This window comes from Triturus cristatus, chromosome 3_2 (genome assembly GCF_964204655.1).
Source record: "Triturus cristatus chromosome 3_2, aTriCri1.1, whole genome shotgun sequence".
In the NCBI taxonomy this organism is placed as follows: domain Eukaryota; kingdom Metazoa; phylum Chordata; class Amphibia; order Caudata; family Salamandridae; genus Triturus; species Triturus cristatus.
The window spans coordinates 332,758,005-332,773,990 of record NC_140584.1 but is presented as its reverse complement, the minus strand read 5'-3'; the positions used below and the strand labels follow the sequence as shown (position 1 = coordinate 332,773,990).

General features: G+C 45.0%; 1 protein-coding gene across 2 annotated transcripts in view; it reads left to right on the top strand.

Annotated features, from left to right (window-relative positions):
* The window catches only part of KDM1A (lysine demethylase 1A), a 718,736-nt gene that overhangs the window by 292,990 nt on the left and 409,760 nt on the right, over positions 1-15,986 (top strand). For both annotated transcript variants that reach the window (XM_085647807.1, XM_085647806.1), the window contains exon 10: positions 11,991-12,125. In XM_085647807.1, coding sequence (XP_085503933.1) covers positions 11,991-12,125 — 135 coding nt within the window. The remainder of the gene's footprint in view (positions 1-11,990; positions 12,126-15,986) is intronic.

Below are 15,986 nucleotides of genomic sequence, written 5' to 3'. Positions count from 1 at the left end.
GTTCCAGTTGATCAGAGTGGACCTTATGTCGCAGTAGTTACATCAGGCGTGGTCGAACCGTTTCTGTTGGATACTGGTGCGGCGAAAAGTTCAATTATGCATGCGAAACTCCCTGGCGCACCTTTCTCTGGCTTAACGAACACCTCAGTAGGTTTCTCAGGCGCCCCTGTTCACAATCCTGTTTCTAGTCCTTTGTCAATTTCTGTTGGGCCATGCGAACTAGAAGCACCCCTTATTCTAACAACCGGTTGTAATGAGAATCTGCTTGGTTTAGACCTGTTGAAACGCCTGCATGTGACACTGTACTGTTCTCCTTCGGGAGTACAGCTCACATTGGGTAAGAGAGTCATTTGTCCAATGTACATGTCAATGAATAAGCTCCCACCGGAGCTGCGTTCTCTCCCTGATACTCTTTGGGCGACTGGTCCTAATGATGTAGGTCTTTTGGAAATTCCCCCCTTATGTGGTGAGTCTGAAAGCGAATGTTAGATTCCCACGAATCCCACAGTATCGGATTTCGAATGAAGGTGAACGTGCACTTTTACTGATCGTGAAAGACTTAATACAGAAAGATGTGATAGAGGAAACTAGAGGAAATGTCTCCAATAGTCCTGTTCTGCCGATTTTGAAACGCACTGACCCTTCCAAACCTCCAATCTACAGATTTGTGATTGACCTCAGAGAGGTTAACAAAATAGTGATTCCACAGTTTCCTGTGGTACCAGATATCACTGCATTATTGACGTTGATTCCTGCCTCAGCCTCATGGTTTACAGTGATAGACTTGAAGAATGCCTTTTTCAGCATCCCGATAGCCGAGGAAAGTAGAGACATTTTTGGTTTTTCCTTAGCTGGTCGCAGTTTCAGGTTCAAGCGCGCTCCACAAGGTTATTGTGAGAGCCCTTCAATTTACAGCCAAGCATTAAAAAGTCAATTAGATGATCTTGTACTTCCTCCTGGTGTTGCTCTGATCCAATACGTAGATGATCTTTTACTGGCTGCTGATGACAAGGAATCTTGCAAAACAGCTACAATTTCTTTATTACGTCATTTGTCAGACTTGCATCACAAGGTTTCACCTTCTAAACTGCAATATTGTTGCCAAGAAGTGACCTACTTAGGTCATCTTTTGTCAAAGGAGGGAAGAAGGTTGACCCCAGAGAGAATCAAAGCAATTTCGCAGATGACTGTACCAAGCACACAGAGAGAAGTGCGTGCGTTTTTGGGTATTACGTCATACTGCAGGCAATGGATCCCAAATTTTTCTCTCATGGCAAAACCATTGGTAGCCCTGACTGGAAAAGGTGTTCCGAGCCCTTTGCCATGGTCTGATGAATGTCAACAGAGCTTCTCCGACTTACGTGATGCGTTGTGTTCAGCTCCTGTGTTGGGTACTCCTGACTACAGTAAGCCGTTTACTTTATATGTCCATGAAAGAGAAGGTTGTGCGTTGAGTGTTTTAACGCAACAATTTGGTGACAAACAGCGACCTTGTGCGTATTTCTCATCCACATTAGATCCGGTAGCCAGAGCATTGCCAAGTTGTTTGAGAGCTACAGCAGCAGCTGCAGTGTCTATTCGACAGTCTGCTGGACTAGTCATGAACAACATGTTAGTAGTCATGGTTCCACATGCAGTGGATACACTCATGAATCGAACGAAAACTCAGCACCTCACCAGTGCTAGACTATCAGGCTATGAGCTGACGCTTTTGGCAAGTCACATTCAGATCAAGCGATGCAACATATTGAATCCAGCGACGCTGTTGCCGACTACTCAAGAGTCGAGTGATTCAGAGCCCCATGATTGTTGTTTTAGAACTGAGGAAGAGACAAAAGGTAGGATTGATTTAAAAGATACTCCGTTACTAGATCCAGATGGCACTTTGTACGTCGATGGGTCATGTTTTAAACTACAGAATGGTGATGTGACGGCCGCGTATGCAGTTACGACTTTGAGTACGATTGTTGAGACCGCAAGAGTAAGTCAGAATTCTGCCCAAGCTGCAGAATTAATTGCATTAACAAGAGCGTGTGTTTTAGCTGAGGGAAAGAGAGTGAATGTGTTTACTGATGTCCAAAACTATGTGCTACGCCGAAGGCGTATTGGCTGTCTGTGGAAAGAAAGAGGTTTTCTCACGTCCCATGGGACTAAGATCCAACATGGACAGTTAGTCAATGACCTGTTGGAATCTCTGACCCTACCGAATGAAGTTGCGATTGTGAAGTGCAGTGCACATCGAAAGATTACGGATGATGTTGGCCGTGGGAATGCGTTTGCTGATGAGGTCGCCAAAGAGACGGCCAAGAACATGATGAGTCGAATGTACGTTGCAACGTCTGCAAGATGGATTGCTGAATCAGGAATGTGTGAGAATACGATTGAAAGTGTGAAGGCAATCCAGAATGAAGCAACTAAAAATGAGAAGAATGAATGGAAGGAGAAAACGGGTAAAATGGATTCAAGTGGATGTTGGGTTGATTTGTCTGAGCAGCAGCGTTGGATGTTACCTGATGCGTATGTACTTGCGGTAGTCACGATGGCGCATGGAGCGGCGCACATTAGTTCGAAAGGGATCTGTAAAGTGTTAGCTCCAGTATGGAAGAATGATGGAATTACTAAGTGTGCGGAAAGAGTGGTGAAAAATTGCATGATATGCCTGATGCATAACCCTGGCAAGGGAACCCCAACCCCAGCTGGTCACTTTGCTCCCCCTTCTTGTCCCTTTGAAGTGATTCAGTTGGATTTTATCCACATGGACAGGTGTAATAATCTTAAATATGTCCTAGTGGTAGTCTGTGCTTTTTCAAGATGGATTGAGGCGTATCCATTAAAGGATAACACTGCTATGTCTACTGCCAAAATCCTCCTCAAAGAGTACTTCCCCAGGTATGGGATGCCACGGATTGTTTGGTCGGACAATGGAAGTGAGTTTGTAGGGAAAGTTATGAAGAGTGTGTGTGCGGGTCTGGGAATCACCCAGAAATTCCATAGTGCGAATCACCCACAGTCAGCAGGTTTGGTTGAAGGGTACAATGGTACCTTGAAGCTGAAACTTGCTAAAATTCAAGCTTCCACTGGTCTATCTTGGCCAGACGCACTGCCTTTAGCTTTACTGTCCACCAGAGCGACTGTACACTCTCGAGTAGGGCTTAGCCCATATGAGATTGTGTTTGGTCGTCCTGCTAATGTTTGGGGAGTCCCTAGGCCAAAGGAATTCAAACAGATCGAATTTCCAATGTTGATTGATTACCTTTTTGACCTGACTGCTAAATTGAGCCTTATTCATCAACAGGTATTTGAATCCTTGCCTAAACTGCCAGAGAGTCCAGGCCACACATTGAAACCCGGTGATCAAGTTGTGGTGCGGAATTTTGAACGAACCCGGAACCTCCAGCCAAGATTCGTGGGCCCGTTTCAAGTGCTCCTGGCCACAAGAACTGCTGTACGCCTAGCTGGAAGGAAGAATTGGGTGCACGCTAGCCATACGAAGCGTGTCCCTCTCCCCTACGACAACTGGGTTAGACAGGGATTTGGTGTATCTGAGACAGAACCTGTTCCTAGGCTCATCCCCTTCAGTGATGCAGAGTACATAACGGACAAACGAACTGAAACACGGAACTCTGATACCCCACCAGGAACTGTTCCTTCGAACCCTGAACAGAGTGTTGTACAAGGTGAACATTTGTCATCTGTGGATTCGAACATTACTGTACCTGTAGATCGATTGTTTCAAGATCAGACGAGACCAGAAAAATTTAGATACAATCTACGTTCTCATTTTAGAAAACAATAGCATTGCATAATTACCTTTCTATTTAAAAAAAAAAACTCTTTCACATTTCCATTCAGTCAGGAAGTTTGCTCTATAATTTTTGTTTTTTTTGTTTTTTTGTGGTGTTCTCTCACCTTGCCATCTGGGTTACCGTAGGGTCGTAACGTGTGCCTTGTTTTAACTTGCAGGGAACCAGACACAAGGTCGGTTTCTTCTGTTTATTTTGGGAACTCCCAGGGTAGACAGAGGCAATTTTTAACAGGTACAAACCATCCGTTGCGAACGGTTGTAGAAGATGGAGCTTCCTGAACTGCGACGGGCTAACATCATAAATGCTCGCAAGACAAAACTGTATGAAATATTGTATAGCAAATGTTTCCTAATGCAATGTGCTCTGACATTTCTGATTGTTTTAATAACTCTGGTAGGCGGAATTATTTTTGGTATTCAATTGATCTTTGCACCTGTTACATCTACAGTATCTCCCCATGTTTCTGTTTCTCCGACTGTTGTTTCTTTTCATTCTTTCCATCCTTTTCCTGCACATGAGCAAGCTCGACGCTCTGAGTTTATAAATAACACTTTCATTCAGCTCTTGCACCAACACCAACTAGTGGTAAACACAACGAACTGCTGGGTGTGTGGCTTGATACCACATACCATGGACAAGGGTATCCCTTATCTGGTTCTGCCCTTTAGTTATAATGGATCATTTTGGGCATTTCAGACCATGTTCGTCTATGCTCTAGAGACCTATCCCCCGCGACCTCCGCGTTCCACTAGGTATAACTCCGCTAATAGAGCCTTGGTAAAGGGAATTACTGACATGGTTAGAGATGTCAATAACACTCCGTTTATTCCCAAGGATGAATTGCGAGTTTACATGGGTTGGAATGTTACGGAATATGGCATCACTTTGGGTGAGAACAAACGTAAGAGCTCGACTCCGATCTGGGTCGTACCCCACCAAGGTCAGGTCTGTTTGCAAGGAAATGGGAGGAATCCGAAAGCTCGACTAGGGAAGAGTGACTGTACCGAAACATACGTTTTCCCGTCACAGTCTTCCCCTGCATTCTTAGCTGCTAAGGGCACCTATTTTGTTTGCAAAGACAGAGCATATACATGGCTGCCTGCTGACTTTTCAGGCTCATGTTATATCGCTCAACCGTTGCCTCCGACATACACTGCTGCACCGGATTATCACAAAACTAGAGTTGTGAGAGGTGTTTTCAATAAGGAAGACACTGCTGGCCAAGAAGCAGGAGACTTCTTCAAAGGTTTCCTTCCATTCTGGGGGCCTATGGCCAACAGTAGAAACTTACGTCAACTAACACGGGTAGTTGAATTCACTATTACCGAAACTGCGGGTGCCCTTAGTAACCTAACAGCTGAGCTTTAAGCGGATCGCCTCATGACGTTACAGAATCGTATGGTCCTTGATGTATTACTTGCAGATCGAGGTGGGGTATGTAAGATGATCCAATCGAGTTGCTGTGTTTTTATCCCAGATAATGCACCAACGGTATATAAGGCCATTTCTAAGTTACACAAAATCTCTGACTCTATTCATGTAGAGGAAGGTGACTGGTCACTAATGGGATGGTTCTGGAATCTGTTATCTGCGTGGGGATGGAAGGTTCTGATAGTCACTGGTGTTGCGTTGGTATTTTTATTCTCGTGTTGTCTCATTGTTCAGTGTGGTCCTGCCTTATGTGGCCTTTGTGTTTCAACATGCGTAAGAAGACCACCTGTTTTTGGAGATACGCCACGAGATAGAATAATGTTCCAGCAACATATCAGTGACCTAATGAACATAGAGATGGACTCTGACATAGAGTAAGTTATTGCCTATGTAAGGGCAAAAGGACGGTCTGAGGTTCTGTAGCGATCCGAACCCGTGTATTCGGTATCGTAGTACTGACATGATTTTGGTACCAATGAACCGTAAATGATCCATCTAATGCATGACAGTGTTTTCGCTGCGCTACGAGCATGAATTCACTGAGAAATAGGGCATTCTGTTGTAAAATCATGGCATCCATTTTAGATACGGCACCCATTTTGTTTCTTGCCCTCACATAGTCAATGGACGAGCAATGACCCCGGCAGAATCACCTTGTTAAGGACACGTAAGCTCGAGCCCGAGGAAGCTGACGCTGCGTGACTAGGCAGAATCAAGCTGCCTCCCCTGCCTGAGGCCAGCCCTGCTATACTGGTTCTCGTGTCCATTGTCCCGATTGAGGGGCCGAAGACGGTAGCCATGCCCGTTTACGATCCATAAACACCTCTTATCCTACTTTTCTATCCCTTACACCTGGCTCTGCTCCTCTCCTTCTGGGCTTTTACAATGGGGAGGATACGATTTTTATGATGGGGAGGATCGGTCAAAGAATGGAAAACTGACAAGGAGACTTGATCGAATACTGAAAACCTACGACTAATTATTGTTTGGTGTATGATTATTGTCTGTTTGGGATACCGGGTTGGGCATGAAAGATATTCATGTAATGTTGCCTGAAGACATATTTTGTGTATTTAAAGAGCAACCCACTTTTTGCAATTCGAACAGTCTCGTAGATTCTGCCTTTGTGTGGTTCCTATGACTTCTGTGTCCCTGCAGTAAATAAATCTTGGTCTCTGACGCCACCATCGAGAAGCCCGCGTCTCTGTTTATTTGTGCACCAAGACAGGAAGGAACTCAGGGGTCTTTGGGTGTTGTTTCCCTGACACCTCTGGACTCTTAAAAGTCCAGAACCTCACACCTCTGAGTCTAACCCCAGAACCTTAACTCCCACAGTCGATTACTAAACTGTGAACAGATAGCCTGTTTTCCCTCCATAGGATAACATTGACCATTTTCTTCCAAAAAGTTGTGTGGAGTTTTATAATCTAAAAATATTCTTTACAAATCGCACACATAACCAAAACTTATTTACTAACCTGTTTACAGGAAATGTCCCAGTGCTGAGGAAGAAAAGTAACGTACAAAGTAACTTGCCTGTAATTTTCTGAAAAAGCCTATTCATTTCAATGTACTGTATTTGCAAAGTGTTACAACCTACTGCATCCCCTGTAAATCAAACAAAGTACAAGTTCTATTGCATTTTCAAACTGTTCTAAAATCAGCTACTTATTACTGAAAAGTATTTAATGCTTACATGTGCCAGACTTGCTTGGTTCTAAAAATAAAACAGTATTTATTTTTATACAAACACAATTGGCCTAGAGTTCAGTTCTTGAGTGTGTGAATTCATTTGTTGACTGTGTGTGTACATCAAATGCTTAACACTGTCCTCTGATACTGCCTTACTGCTTGACCACTCTACCACAAATCGAGAGTAAGGTTCTATCTAACTTTAACCTCTGCCTACCTCTAGGGTCACCTGGATTTTATACACACTATACCTCATTTTGGTGTAGTATATATAGAGCCAGTTTCCTACAGTGCGCACTAGGAAGTTCCATGTGTAGTAGAGTAAGATCTACTTCACATGTTTACCCCCACTTTTTGCTGGTGTTTCACTGTTTTTCGACTTTAGTCTGGCTGGGACCCTGCTATTCAGGGCCCCAGCCTAGCTGCTTCTCATCTAAATTGATTGCAAGTACTTTAGGTACATTCCGGTTTCGATTCTGGGGTACCCTTGTGAGTCCCTAGTATATGGTATACAATGTACCCAGGGCATAGGTACCCCAGAGGCCTACCAGGGGCTGAAGCATGTATTGTGCCACCCCGGAAAAGCCATGCAGAGTGACAGCATAGGTCTGCTACTGCAGCCTGGGTAAGGTGGTGCATGCAACCCTTACTGAGGTATTGGTTCACTATACCTCACCTATCACTGCACATAGTAACCTATCAGTCACCCCTATGGCAGGCCTTATCAATCCTGAAGGCAGGGTGCTTGGTTATATGCAAGAGGGTGGACAGGCATGAGCTGAACCCCTCTGCAGCCTTCAGAATCTCTTCTCCGGGGTTGTCACTGGTGCAGCCTGACCATATACTCTTAAGTGCATTATATCTTAAAAGGTTAATGCAACTTTGGACTGTCTGCACGGAAACATGTCGTGTTTGGTGTCAAACACCTTGAAATCATACCCCCACATCAGTTCTTGATGTGAGGATATGATCCCACCCTTCTAGAGGGAGAGACATGGCAGTACTGGTTTACCCGGTAGAAATCTAATAGAGCCCTGGCATCACAAAATGGATGCCACAGCCACAGACATGGGTCTGGCCTCCTGCGGCCGACTGAAACTCCGGCAGGGGAGGCCTGGACAATAGATTTCCTGTCACAGGGAGGGTTAACCACCTCCCAGACAGGATGATGTGTATTGGGGCTGGGTGGGAGCACTGTCTGAGTGCTTTGAAGTCCTGCACTGGGGGCACATTTGGTGTCCCTGTGCATAGTTCAGCTGAAACCGGTTCAGGGGCTTCCAGCCCCTGCTCTGGCACGAAACTGGACAAAGGAAATGGGTGTAGCCATCCCTCTTTCCAAACCCTCCCATAGCTGGGTCCCCAGAGCTAGTCCAACCCCTTCCTTAGGTATAAATAAGGAACCCCTGGCAACAGGACTTTAGATATCCCTGGAAGAAACTCTGAAGCTGAATCCTGGAACTTCAACTCTCTGCTAAAGACTAGAGGACTGAAGAAATCTCCCTTGGGGTCAAGGAGTGACTTCCCTGCTTGGCAGGCACCAACGGAGCATTTTGCCGGTCTGCATCTCCAAAGCTCCCGCCGGACTCCGAAGTATTTGCAGCCCAGGAAGAGGATTTCCAGACATCTGAGGCTGACCCGAGTCCCCAGCAAAGCTGAGACCCGCAGCCCTCGTGAGTAGCGTGGAACCGGAACTTCTGGTCACCGTGCACTTTTGCAAGTGCATTGACTTCTCGACCTCTCTTGAAGTCGTGCTTGGGGTTACTTGTAGCCCCCACCTCGAGCAGAGAATCCACCAAAGATTGTCGGCCTAGTCACCCCGAGTTACCCGTGAGCCGCCATTTTGTGTTTCTTCTCGAGGTCCCTTTGCGATCCCTGGTCTGTCGACTGGTGGGTCCCTGAGGGAGAAACTTTGATTTTCCTTGGGCTTCCCTGGTTGCTCTAGACGTGCCCGGACTCCTAACCAAGTGGTGAGGCCCTCAGACCTTGCTGGTCTGCACTGAAGAATCTTTCTCCTTTCTGCGTGGGTTGCTGTTGCCAAGGCTTGTTGTGTCCAATCCGGGCACCAACGCTGCAGCATTCGACATCCTTCGTGGGACAGCTCGAATCCAGCTCCTGGTCATCCTCGACGCCTCCTGGTCCTCGTGGCTGAAGAGTCAAGCTTCACCTCCTTCACCTGAAATCACCCGACATTGGTGGGCATCTGCCTCTCGCCTTCCTGGTCACTGGCAAGTGATCCAGACTCTGTCCCCTCTGCTTTCAGGTTCTTCTCGACTTCGATCCAGACTTGGATCTCTTCGGACACTTCGCATCTTTCCGGCAGCAGCCCTTCTTTGCCAGCTCCCATTGAAATCGACGACGCGACCCGACACCATTTGACACCTATGCACCCGGCTTCCCTGGGTGAGGTAACACGAGTACTCCGGTGCTCCCGTGGGTGTTGGCCCTAGAACTTCCTACGTCTCAAAAGGTTTGGTCTGACTCATTTCTAAGTGTCCCTAATCTTTAAAAATCTAACCGCGATTTTCTCCTTAGAAGCTAACGGGAGCTCGCTGCTGTGTTCTCACACTGCACACGGCCCCCATGGGTCCCCTGTGTCACTACCTTAGGTGGTTCCTTGGGGTCTCAGCGATTCTACAGGCTCTAGGCCTTGTGTCTAGTTAAGACGTGGTTCTTGTACCACTATTTTAGTATATGGTTTGGCTCGCCCCTAGGGCCTGACTTGTATTTGTGCTTATTACTGTGATATTTGAAGTGTAACTTATGTGTTTCAACCTCTAGCCTCATAAAGAGACAAGGGGGGGATGTTTACAAATAAATACATATATTTTATATATATACCTGGTGTTGTTGTCTTTCATTTAGGCACTCAAGAGATTATAGACTGGTAAAAAAAGCTGCTTCACATTCCTTCAAGACTTAGCCTGAAGGCTGCTCTCCATAGCTACCACTAGGATAGCTTTCAATAAAGGTTGTCTTTAACCAATAAGGGGTTGTTTGGACTGGTACAGGGTGCCCACTATAACTAGTGAACCGCATATACCAGGCCAACTTCTCACACCATGGATATGTTTCTTGGAGTAATACAAGGTCAGGGGCGTGTCGTTTCAGATATTGCAATAATATTCCCCGCTTGATATAGTCACCTAAACCATTTACATTCCAAGAGAGTAATTTAAGGCGGCCCAAAAGTGGAGCCACATCCTGATCAGTGCTGATTTACACTTAGGGCAGGGGGCCCTTCCTCACGAAGGACAACAAATATGCAATAATATAGGTTCATCTTACTTTCCCCGATGAATAATAGCATTTGAAACAATACATATAGGGCCTGATTCACAGAACTAACTTAAGACAAAATCCTAAACTTACTACCATTTTCGTATTCACAGAAGGCACTTACTCATTTTGGTATTCACAGAAGACACTTACTCATTTCGGTATTCACAGAAGTTAGAGTCCTAACTTTAGGACTTCTAAATGCCTTCTGTGTATACCGAAAGTCTTAAAATTAGGATTTTTCTCAGTTTAGGAGTCCTAAAGTTAGGACTCCTAACTTTACTACTACTAAACTGAGAAAAATCCTAATTTTAAGGCTTGCGGTATTCACAGAAGGCATTTAGGAGTCCTAAAGTTAGGAGTCCTAACTTTACTACTACTAAATTGAGAAAAATCCTAATTTTAAGAGTTTCGGTATTCACAGAAGGCATTTAGGAGTCCTAAAGTTAGGAGTCCTAACTATACTACTACTAAACTGAGAAAAATCCTAACTTTAAGACTTTCGGTATTCACAGAAGGCATTTAGGAGTCCTAAAGTTAGGACTCTTAACTTCTGTGAATACCGAAATGAGTAAGTGCCTTCTGTGGATACCAAAATGAGTAAGTGCCTTCTGTGAATACCAAAATGGTAGTAAGTTTAGGATTTTGTCTTAAGTTAGTTCTGTGAATCGGGCCCACATAGTTTGCGGGAAACTCTTAATTACAGTATTGGTCGACCCAGAGCTCATTAAAGAAAGTACTATCTACTGGACTGCACTCAACACACATAGAAAAACTACAACAAAGCCAAAGAGAAACACCCTGGAACCCACCCCCGCCCTACCTCCCTGCAACGTGGACGTAAAACTACCCACCTCCCAATTTTGCTGAGCGCCTGTGTACCCAAAACAAGTATACTATGGGAAGGGGAACGCTACATAGCCGAAACTACCCAAGAATATAGCCCTCTTCCCCCGTGAGGCCAACTATGTGAGCCCAGAGTATGGCACGTTAGGAACAATAAACTGTATCTGAGGTGGAACATATAGAACCACAGTAGACGGCCCCACCCACCACAGTAGGAAATTGCAGTGGGGCAACTACCCAGATAGTGATTGGCTGTACAACACAAATACTGTATGTGAAGGAAAGGTGCAAACCTAGAACTTTCTTACTTAAATTATAGTCACCCATGCCCCTTTGCATATAATCTCTGTGATATATCAAGGGTCCCCACTGTTCGAAGGAGGTATGGCGGGCCACAACTGTAGGCGGAGTTCATCAATATCTTTACATTCTTAAGCAGAAAGTATCCGGAGCAGAGCAGCCAAAATGATGCATGTTGACTAAACAATTGTGTGATATGAGGAGTTTTTTCTCTATACTCAGAGGACTGAGGCTCAAATACCACTGACTTAGTTCTAGTTTGCTTACCATCACCCTTGAAGAGAGGCTTTTAAGGGGACAGAGTTGAGAGAAATTTAAAATAGTTTTTCTTTACACAAAAGGTGGTGTATTTTTTAAGAGATTACCAGAATGGTTAGTAGAGAATATAGTAGCATCTGAATCCAGATTGATGGGGGTCAGATAGGACCCTTCCTGGTAGCTGAGTGAATGAAAAGTCAAGAACCATGTACAGTGTTACATTGTTGCAAATTGGAGAATAAATAGTCTAGATGGTATACAATAGATTGTCAAGTTATTTTCCATGCTCTTTTCTGTACACGCAGGGACTGTGCATTCTTGCTTTGACCGATGAATACAAATTACATTTTAATGAAACTCCAAAAACATTTTATTTTCCAGATGGTTAATTTAAAAGAGAAGGTTAAAGAGCTTCACCAGCAGTATAAGGAGGCATCCGAGGTTAAACCACCACGTGATATCACAGCAGAATTCTTGGTAAAAAGTAAACACCGAGATCTAACAGCACTGTGCAAGGTAAACAAACTTTCTCCTTTCCAGCAAACTTAAACCTTCCTGCTTTATGTAATTCAGCCAAATAGTTCTTCATTTTGAAATGTAAAATATTTGAATTTATCAAATGTATTTCGAGTTATATACGCCAAGACATTCTCTTTTCCACATTTTATAGTTACGTTTTACTATAATTTTACTGCATGCAGTTTATTCCATGTGGTCAAAGGAATGCGATTGTGAGCCTGCTAAATATAATATACTAGAGAATGAGGACTTTACTCCAGTTTCTAACTTTATAAGCTCTGAAAGAGTAAATGGGCTATTACCATTATAAACAAGAACCCCAAACATTCCTCAAGTTGCCCATTTCAGAGAGAAGTAACTTTCCTTGAATAGTGAGATGTAAGAAATTCAGTCTGAGTGTTGTGATCTGCCAGTCTCAGTTACAGAGATGATCTATCAATGTACCACAAAAGAAACCCTGCCAATCAGGTAAGTAAGAAGCATTCTTCTTCAGACTTTCAAACTAGCATCTCCTGGCATGTTTTTTTACTGCGAGTTAAAGAAAATAAGAATTACTCTACCTCTCTCATCAACCTTTTGTTAGGACCCTGGCAAATTCTAGATCCCTGACAGCAGTTTACTTTTGTGTTTTTTGTATAGCTGTAAACCACATGGTATTTAAATGCTATATTTGTGTTTATTTTTTTGAAGTGCTCCTTTATCGTAACTTTCTCCCATTCTCAGCATGTGGGTGTCACACTTCCAGACTAAGGGACTGCAAATTGTTTCTATCATTTTTGTGAGTTTTTGGAAGTAGTAACATGTATTTAGCAAGAACTTAGTTAGAAGACTCAATTTAATTTTAATCTGTGTTCAACTAATTCTAAGTCTCATGGATTGCTCAACTGTGCAGCACTGACTTAAAACAGCCAGTATTTGACCTCTACCATGCGTCACTCATCTTGGGTCAGAGTGACTAACGCAAATTAGTCACGGTCGCCCATTTCTGTGCTGACACCTTTTTGTCGCACAGTATGGAGCTCCTTGAAAGTCACTTCTGGTGTTCCTGCAAATTAAACAAAAATAATAATTACAAAAAATTGACAAGCACCAGCAGTTATCATTTTGCTTTTGTCAGCAAGCTCTGACCCTTGGGGTTGAGGATAGGTGGTTGTCATGATAATTGCATGAACCGGGCTGACCATTTATTATCATCTTAAAGCAGCCTGCCCCCTCAGCCATGCTCTTCCTGTATGGTTGAGCTGCTGCCAGTGCATCTCCTCTTGCGCATACGAGCCCCACTCCATGATTGTCAGGGAAATGTGTGTGGGATGGGCTGATGCCAGTGTGGGATTTAATGAAAAATGCACTCAGAGATGCCCCCTGAAAAACGACCAGCCTCTGGTGGATTCTCTGACTGGTGCACACCAGCCTGCCACCACAAGATATGTTTCTGGACCCCTGGGGTGGGAGCCTTCGCTCGCTGAGCCCAGAAACAAAGCTGTTCCTGGGTAGAGGTATTCACACCTCCCCCAGGCCAGGAAGAGCCATCTGTGGCAGGGGAGGTTCAAAGGCCTTGCAGCCTTTGTAATGCGACTCCTCCCGCCGCTCCCCCCACCCCTCCCCCGGCCGCTCCGGCTATCAGGAGCAGGTCTCCTTCCTGTCTCCCCTCCTTTTTGGTGGGAAGCCAGGCAGGAAAAATTAACCAGCCCAGAAGGTGAGGGAGGCGAGTTGAAGCCCACTCTTCAGTGCCTGCCATCTTGCAGATGGCAGGCACTCCCCAATCAGGATTAGGGATAGTGCTCAGTCCCCCACGTGGGGTGAGCACAACTAGGGTGTAGTCCCCCTAAGTTCAGTAGCCCATTGAATACAGTATTTAGGTGGGGCAGCTGTGAACCAAGAAGACAGATTCCCGCAACCTACGAAGGAGGAGGAAAGAAGACGCCCAGCAGAGGAAACTTCAAAGAACAACTGACTTGGCCTCAGCCTTACCGGCCCGTCTGCAGTATAAAGAGATCCTGCGCCAAAAGTCGCCTTGTCCTGCAGCCAGCGACCTCCAGAACCCTGGTAGGACTGACTGAGTTAAACAAAGACCGAATCTCCGGTGAACAGCAGCTCTGTTCAAAAGAAACTTCCCAGACAGACTATGAGCCTCCTGAGGACAAAGAAACCAGTCGCCTGCGGCCTGAGTTAGAGTGGCCTACCGGTCCCAGCGAGATCCCCCAGCGCTCCAGAGACCGAGTCCACCGTGGGTTGACCCCTCCAGGACTCCCTGACGTCGCCCGTAGCCTCTGCACGGAGACCCCCCACCCTCGAGTGGCCGGGTAAGTTGAAATCCAACCTCAAAAGACACCCCTGAATCTAGCCACCCTGCGCCCTGGAGAAAAGAACCTGATGTTCACCTACATCTCCGAGCCCTCCAACTTACCTGCTCAGCTGTTGGTTCCTCCCAGGAGTCTTTCTGGACCCAGCCTGCAGCTAAAAAACAAAACCGAAAATCTCCATTGAAAACAGGGCACCCGATGTGAAAACAGCACCCTGCACCCAGCCACTGCTGCGGGTGCACTTTGTGTGCTAAACCGGATCCCCCTATGCCCTGAGCCTAACACCAGGAGCTTTGCTCCCACAGCCTTGTGGCCTGCTCGTGAGCAGCCACCAGCCGGAGGCCCTCTATCCCCCATTGGATGACATTGGGCCTCAGCACTCTGCACCCTGCCACCCTAGTGCCGCTGAGGGTGCTTTGAGAGTGCATCCTTGACCCTGGGGGAACCCTTGTTCTAACCCAAGAAACTAAACCCCAAAGACCGAGTACTTACCTGTTAACTTCATTTCACTCCATAGAAATACATTGACTGTTTTCCCTTGAAAAATTATTTTTGGAGTTGATTTGTATGAAAACCTGAAAAACTGATTTTACTTACCTTTTCTCTAGGAAATGTCCCAGCGTGATATCTAGGTATATCACGCTGAGTAGAAAAAGTAACTTAAAAAGTAATCTGAAAATTAACTGAAAAGTAATCTAAAAAGTGATTTTGACATTTTAACTTACCTGTTTTTCAATCAATTGCATTTGAACCTGCATTCAATTGTAAAACATTGCATAAAATTGTGCAAAGCATTTATTTCACTTACCTGTGCCAGGCTTGGCTTGGTTCTAGTAATAAAAAAAGTAATAATATTTTATACAAACAAAATTGGTCCGAGTTCAGTCTTTGAGTGTGTAACATAATTTGCTGATTGAGTGTGTACAACAAATGCTTAAATAGAGAGTAAGTTGCAATCTACTTTTCTAATCTACTTTTACCTCTGCCTACCCTTGGGGTTCCACTGAACTCTGTGCACGCTATACCTCATTTTGGTATAGTATATACAGAGCCAGCTTCCTACAGACAGTCTGGGAGGTGTCTGTGGGATCATTGGTAGCAAAGAAGTCTTTAATCGACTTCTCAGATCGTCCCAGAGGAGCCGATCTCCGCTAACAATATTGGGAAAGTACCATCTAGTAAGTTTGGAATGTGGAGCCAGCCAATTTATCAAGACTTCCAGTGTGGCATGGTCTGAGAGATGTATCGGGTGCAGGTGGGCACTCAAAATCGTCTGCTGGAGCATTTGGCTAGCAAAAATATGGTCAATCCTAGAGTATGATCAGTGGGAGTGAGAGAAAAAAGAATAATCTCACGTTGAGGGATTGAGGACCCGCCATGCATCCATCAGCCCCATGCGTTGTAAAGAGGATTTAAGAGACTTGCTAAAGAATCCTCTGGCTGATCTCTGTGGGTGGGTAGAGGGTCCCAGATGAGATTAAAAGATAATGTCTCCCTGGCGAACCCCTCTAAAGTGGCTAAGAATGGACGGAGAAATTCTGATTGCCCAGCATTG